Source organism: Nerophis lumbriciformis, linkage group LG16, assembly GCF_033978685.3.
Source record: "Nerophis lumbriciformis linkage group LG16, RoL_Nlum_v2.1, whole genome shotgun sequence".
Lineage (NCBI taxonomy): Eukaryota > Metazoa > Chordata > Actinopteri > Syngnathiformes > Syngnathidae > Nerophis > Nerophis lumbriciformis.
The window spans coordinates 23,725,487-23,733,040 of record NC_084563.2 but is presented as its reverse complement, the minus strand read 5'-3'; the positions used below and the strand labels follow the sequence as shown (position 1 = coordinate 23,733,040).

Below are 7,554 nucleotides of genomic sequence, written 5' to 3'. Positions count from 1 at the left end.
TTATTTACCATTTACACAACGTGCCAACTTCACTGCTTTTGGGTTTTTGTAAATACTGACCTACTACGCTACTGTAACGTCATTATGGTGGTAAGTTTCCTTTAATGTCACGTGACACAAACTTCGCGCTGACATGTCCCACTATCCCCAAATGCCTCACCACTCCCCGCCAGTACAACCCCCCTCTCAATCTGATAATTGGATTGATTGATTGAAACTTTTATTAGTAGATTGCACAGTACAGTACATATTCCGTACAATTGACCACTAAATGGTAACACAACAATAAGTTTTTCAACTTGTTTAAGTCGGGGTCCACGTTAATCAATTCATGGTATCTGGTCATATTGTGGCGTTCGATGTGCAAAAATATAAATAAACATTTCATTACTCAAGTCTGATCCGTCTCTTTCAAGTCGCCATCTTGTCTTTTTCAAAACGAGGACAATCTCGGCTAAGAAAATTAAAATGTAAAAAAAAATCACGCTTGGGGAAGGCTCACATGAGTGATGAGTCATCGGCAGCAAGAAAAAAAACAAAAACAAAGACTCATCGTCACCTGACTGGGGAAACTCCAGGCGGACTTGAATGTCTTGTTTCGTGGTCTTACCAGAATGTTCTAGAAGGCAATACGTAATTACTTATGCAACACCAACAACAGACTAAAATGTTGATATTTAAGCGTGGAAACACTTTGTATTCACTTCCTAATAAGCGAATGACTACTTTAAACAAAATGTATTATTTGGGAATGTTATGAAATGATTTAATGCCTTCATTTAAGATCCCGGAAAAGCCTGATTGGAAAACGCTTAGTCATGGCTCGGCATTTCATTGGTCCATCTGGGCAGGGCTTAACATTTCAGCCAATCAAGTGCCGTGTAAATATTTACTCTCGACGGTGACGCCCATCACGGAAGTAGAATTCAAGTGGGCTTTAAAGGCTGCGTCACAAAGTCGGAACTTTTAGTGGCGAGTCGGAACAAGACATATTTGAGTTAACAGCGTCGAAGATTCTAGAAGAAGAAGCAAAGATGTCGGTGACGGTGAAAGCGTACCTGCTGGGCAAAGAGGAGGCGGTGAGGGAGATCCGCAGGTTCGCGGTGGACCAGGACGTGTCCAGCAGCTTCGACTATCTCAGCGGGAAAAGTGGCGAGGTGTTCTCAAATCTGAAGAACACCGCCTTCAACATGTTCTACCGAGGTCAGTCTACATGTTCTACAGAGGTCAGCTGCTTGTGTGAGCGACATGTTGGAGACCATCGATGTGCTTGATGGGTTACAGATGAGGAGGGAGACCTGGTGGCGTTCTCCTCGGATGATGAGCTGATGATGGGCCTGGCCTGCATGAAGGACGACACGTTCCGTGTTTACATCAAAGGTACCGTCATAGAAGACCACTTTTAGCAATACTTCAATTGTGTTCCAAATGGCCGCTTTTAAGAGCGCTCAATGAAGTGTGCCACCAGTACCCGGATGTTGTGCTCGCCACACCCCAAAGGGTGAGTGTGCAGTATAGGAAGGACCCTTACTTTGAATATTATTTTCATCAAAAATAAACATCAATGTTTCTTTTTTGCATGTCAAGTTTTTTTGGGAAATAAATGTGTGGGCAGCACGGTGGAAGAGAGGGGTTAGTGCGTCTGCCTCACAATACGAAGGTCCTGGGTTCGAACCTGCGCTCGGGATCTTTCTGTGTGGTTTGCATGTTCTCCCCAGGTACTCCGGCTTCCTCCCACCTCCAAAGACATGCACCTGGGGATAGGTTGATTGGCAACACTAAATTGGCCCTAGTGTGTGAATGTTGTCTATCTGTGTTGGCCCTGCGATGAGGTGGCGACTTGTCCAGGGTGTACACCGCCTTCCGTCCGATTGGAGCTGAGATAGGCTCCAGCACCCCCCGCGATCCCGAAAAGGGACAAGCGGTAGAAAATGGATGGATGGATGGAAATAAATGTCTTTTTAAGCAACTAAACAAGTGGATTTGTAACAGAAAACAACAAAAAATATATATGTAGTTGAAAAAAAAAAAAAAGTCAACAAAATAAGATAAAACATATTTGTAAACAAAAATAATGCATTTAAAAAAAAAAAAAGACAACGGAAATAATGGATTTGGAGTGAAAAAAGTAAACAATAATAATGTATTTGAAAAAGAATGTAAACAAAAATGACGTATTTGTAAAATTGCTAACCAAAATAATGGAATATAAATACATTTGAAAAACTAATTGTAAACGATAATAGATTTGAAAAAAAAAAAAAGTACAATAAAAATTATAGATTTAAAAAAAGACATGCACCTGGGTATAGGTTGATTGTCAACACTAAATTGGCCCTCGTGTGTGAATGTTGTCTATCTGTGTTGGTCCTGCAATGAGGTGGCGACTTGTTCAGGGTGTACCCGCCTTCCGTCCGATTGTAGCTGAGATAGGCTCCAGCACTATTTGAAGAAAAAAAAAAGTCAACAAAATAAGATATAAAAACAGATTTGTAACCAAAAATAGTTACAACAATTTGTAAACAAAAATAATGCATTTGAAAAAAAAAAAAAAGATAATGGATTTCAGTATGTTAATTGAATCACATAGCTTATACATTTGTCATTGTGTGTATTTCAGTTTAAAAAAAAAAAACAGTCCAGTGGAAGACAAAAGTAAAGATAGGAAAAGACAAAGCAAGATAAAGAGCCTAAATGGATTAATCTGCTTTGGATTGTTTGTTAGCTGTCTGCCAAGCTGTATAACCTCAACACATATAGTGAGGGCAGAACAGGCAATATGCAATTATTGCCAGGCTTCGCTCTAATGTAAGGGGGGAAGAATTGTTGATTGATGACTGTGGTGTTCTTAGTGTCATAGTGTGTGTAGTTACTATGTTCCAATAGCAGCAGAAGTGCACTTTTTGGAGAGCTGTATTATTTTCAGTTTTGTGCCCAAGGGACTGATTTTATGTAACACTATATTTATACACCTATAGTGATCACAGAGACAGGTTGTTTTTGTGTTATTGTGTATATATATATATTTTTTTTTCTGAAAAATCCCATTTAATATACTTTGGGTAGCAGTCTTTTAAAAAAAATTTTTTTTTTTTAGGGGGTAACTCAATATTTATTTTATTAGATTTTTTTCTTATAAAATGAAAGTGAGCTTTTGTTCAACCAAATATTGTTTTTTTTCCATATACAACAACCTATCTGGATTCGATAAGAGAATCGATAAGGAATCGGTTCGATAAGAGGATTCGATAATGGGCTCGAACTCGATAATTTCTTATCAAACATCATCCCTAGTCTTTTCTTGTCTTAACAGAGAAGAAGGAACATCGCCGAGACTTCCCACTTCACGCCTTCCCCCCTCCCCCGGCCCCTGGAGCCCCGGCCCCTGGAGCCCCGGCCCCCCACGGCCCCCTGCACCCCGGCGTGACGTGCGACGGCTGCAACTTCCCCGTGGTGGGCGTCCGCTTCAAGTGCACCGTCTGCACCGACTACGACCTGTGCTCCGCCTGCCAGGTGCGGGGCACGCACAGCGAGCACGCCCTGCTGCCCATCTGGCATCCGCTGCAGGTGAGTTGCATGGTCGCCGCAACGGCATAGGAGGAGAGTTCTGGAATGTTCTTTGGCGTTGGCAGGCCTGGTTCCCTCGGGGCAAGTGGATGAGGTCAATGAGACAATGCGCAAAAAGCCAACGCAAATGTTCCGCTGCCAGCGTCCCCCCCACGGGCGGATGCGCCCCCACGGACGGATGCGCCCCCACCGGTCAGTCCCGTCATTGTCGCCGCCGCTCGCCAACTTGCCTGGGCTTTAACTTTGACCTTTGAACCCTCCGCAGAGCTCAGTTACCTGAAGAACGTGGGCGAGGGCGTGGCGGCCATGTTGAGCCCACTGGGTGAGTAAAAACGTGCACACGCTAATCGATGATTAAAAGATGCCAAACGTCCACACTACAAGGCATATTTACACACTTGGCATATGCACGTGGGGATATGCTGACACATCTACACATGCGTACACAATCAGGTATTTGTGTATTTACGCCTTTACACTGCAAAAAGTCAGTTTTCAAAAACAAGGGAAAAAAAATACAAAAATGAGGGGTATTTTACTTGAACTAAGCAAAATTATCTGCCAATAGAACAAGAAAATTTGGCTTGTCAAGACTTTCCAAAACAAGTAAAATTAGCTAACCTCAATGAACTCAAAAATTCCTTAAAATAAGTATATTCTCACTAATAAGTGCACTTTTCTTGATAGCAAGAACAAATGAGACCTCTTTTCTCAATATGTTGAAAAATATTCTTAAATGAAGTAAATGCTAGTGCCATTATCTTGACATAATTATATGTGCTCGGCATTACATTTCTTGAAACCAGCAAACTTACACTTAAAAACTAGTTTATTTTTCTTAATGGAAAGGCAAAAAGGCGACGCTCAGGCAAATATTGTCTAAAAATGCATTTTCCCATCGATAACATGACATCATCGCGCCAAGTGCGTGCTCTTTCAGTCAATTAGTGAGCAAGGAATATAGTGTATATTTACAGCCCGGCCCCCGGCTAATTTTTTTTTTATTGTAATTTTGAAGAATTTATCTGAATGCATGAACTATTTCTGTTCAAAATTGTTTTGAAATGTCCCATGTTAAATGTTAAAATATTAACTGTCAGTTTAATTATGAGACATAATTGTGTCAAAGTCATGTTTTTTTATTTCATGCTTGAAATAAGAAATTATTACTTTGAAAAATCAGTTTTATACTTGTTAATGTTGGTGACACAGGTTTGCAACACTTGATATTCTAGTTTCAAGCTACTCATTGGCCTAGTGGTTAGAGTGTCCGCCCTGAGATCGGTAGGTTGTGAGTCATACCAAAGACTATAAAAATGGGACCCATTACCTCCCTGCTTGGCACTCAGCATTAAGGGTTGGAATTGGGGGTTAAATCACCAAAAATGATTCCCGGGCGCAGCCACTGCTGCTGCCCACTGCTCCCCTTACCTCCCAGGGGGTGATCAAGGGTGATCGGTCAAATGCAGAGAATAATTTCGCCACACCGAGTGTGTGTGTCTGACAATCATTGGTACTTTAACTTTTAACTTTGTTTTACTGAATATAGGTCATAAAATCTCAGCAACAAGCTGTAATATCTTACTGAGATCATTTAGGACCAAAACCCTTAGAACAAGTAAAACACTAACATAAAATCTGCTTAGTGAGAATAATTATCTTATCAGACAGAAAATAAGCAAATATCACCCTTATTTGACATATTTAATCTTACTTAGATTTCAGTTTTTGCAGTGTAGATGCTTGCATATTTCCAATTTGTGATTTGAGTATTTACGTAGTTTACATTTCCACATTTATGTGAGCAGGTATTTTTACATAGCACATTGCTGACCTGCCTATTTGTATACTCACTCAATTGCATATGTCGTCATTTGTATATTTACACATTTCTGGTTGTGTATTAGTTTGTTTACATATTTGTTTATGTGCCTATTGACGTATTTAGACCTTTGCTTCTTGAAATTAGCATTTTATTTTGGGGAGCAGGAAGTGTTTGGACCTACTTGATGGTTGTTCAAAGTGCACATTTTATTAATACTATTATAAAAAAGTGTAACTAAAGAGCACACCAGTGAAATACAACCACAAAGACTTGTCGTGTTGACTAATACCACAAAGCTAACCGCTCAATTTTTGTTTCATCTGACCCAAGAAGGTCTTATCTTTGTCCATGTGATGTCAGATGAAACAAACATTGAGCTGTTTGGCCACAATACCCAGCAATATGTTTGGAGGAGAAAAGGGGAGGCCTTTATTTCCAGGAACAGGAACACCATACCTACAGTCAAACATGGTGGTGGTAATATTATGCTCTGGGCCTGTTTTGCTGCCAATGGTACTGGTGCTTTACAGAGAGTAAATGGGACAATTGAAAAAGGAGGATTACCTCCAAAATCTTCAGGACAACCTAAAATCATCAGCCTGGAGGTCAGGTCTTGGACGCAGTTGGATGTTCCAACAGGACAATGACCCCAAACACACGTCAAAAGTGGTAAAGGAATGGCTAGATCAGGCTAGAATTAAGGTTTTAAAATGGCCTTCCCAAAGTCCTGACTTAAACGTGTGGACAATGCTGAAGAAACAAGTCCATGTCAGAAAACTAACAAATTTAGATGAACTGCACCAATTTTGTCAAGAGGAGTGGTTAGAAATTTAACCAGAAGCTTGTGGATGGCTACCAAAAGCGCCTTATTGCAGTGAAACTTGCCAAGGGACATGTAAGCAAATATTAACATTGCTGTATGTATACTTTTGACCAAGCACATTTGCTCACATTTTCAGTAGACCCATAATAAATTCATAAAAGAACCAATCTTCAGTGACCAACAAGTATGTGCTCCAATCACTCTATCACAAAAAAATAAGAGTTGTAGAAATGATTGGACACTCAAGACAGCCATGACATTATGTTCTTTACAAGTGTACGTACACTTTTGACCACGACTGTATGTATATTTGGAAATCTGTGGCCTTCAAAATAAAGGCGTAACCTCTGTGTGGGAATGGGGGAAAAAAGGGTTTCCTGCAACTGTTCAGACAACAAGGAAGTGACGTGTTTTTTTTTGCAGGCATCGAAGTGGACATCGATGTGGAGCACCAGGGTCAAAAGACCAAGGTGACCCCGCCCCCTCAGAGTGAAGGCGACGTGGAGATGGACGGGGCCGCCGAGGAGGGCGGTGCCAACGGCGGCGGTGAGCCGGCAAAGGTCGGTTGAGTGGTCACTTCCTGTTAGTGTGTTGCGGTCACGTGACTCTGAAGCCTGTCCTGTGTCCGCATGGACAGGTGGGCAAAGACTCCGATGAGGAGTGGACTCACCTGAACTCCAAAGAGGTGGACCCGTCCAGTGGAGAAGTGCAGTCCTTGAAAGCCGGGATTCAGGACCTCAAAGTGGACCAAGTGAACAAGGGTCCTCCCGTGGCTCCTCAGCCGGGTCCTTCAGGTGTGAAAGAGGCTTTGTACCCTCACCTGCATCCAGGTACGACCTTCCCTAAGCTCCTGTTTGACACATGGCCTCACCTCTGACCTTTGCCCCTGCACAGAGGCTGATCCCCGGCTGGTGGAGTCGTTGTCCCAGATGTTGTCCATGGGCTTCACTGACGAGAGTGGCTGGTTGACACGCCTCCTTCAGGCCAAAAACTTCGACATCGGAGCCGCCCTCGACGCCATCCAATACGCCAAAAAGCCCAACCCACAGCGCCAGTGATGTCATCGCTTCATTTATTGATTTGTTTGCATCAATAATCAATCAGTCCATTTTCTTCAAATCTCAATAAAACTTTTGGAGATCCTCAACACTGTTTTTCTTTACGAAGACATCACAGGTGTAATGTGGCTTAATATCTGAAAATAGGGGGAGGGGCCAGTCTGGTTGGTTGGGGTGTTTTTAAGAGGGGGTTGGGACAGTCTGGTTTGTGATAGTGTTCTTTGGACTTGGGGAAAGTCGTAGTGGTCTTAGAACTGCAGAGAACTCTGGTTGGTGGGAAT

The 7,554-nt window shown here is 42.0% G+C and overlaps 1 protein-coding gene across 2 annotated transcripts; it reads left to right on the top strand.

The window, feature by feature from the left end:
* Positions 1–919: 919 nt before the first annotated feature.
* sqstm1 (sequestosome 1) lies at positions 920–7,362 on the top strand. Of its 2 annotated transcripts, none has more exons than XM_061976813.1 (8): positions 920–1,203; positions 1,285–1,380; positions 3,314–3,567; positions 3,633–3,759; positions 3,833–3,889; positions 6,639–6,775; positions 6,853–7,009; positions 7,110–7,362. In XM_061976813.1, exons 1-8 carry the CDS (start codon positions 1,035–1,037, stop codon positions 7,271–7,273), a joined length of 1,161 nt encoding a protein of 386 aa, XP_061832797.1. In that variant the 5' UTR covers positions 920–1,034; the 3' UTR covers positions 7,274–7,362. The 2 variants fall into 2 exon arrangements, with proteins under 2 accessions (XP_061832797.1, XP_061832796.1); XM_061976812.1 differs by having other exon boundaries at positions 923–1,203; positions 6,853–7,045.
* Positions 7,363–7,554: the final 192 nt, after the last annotated feature.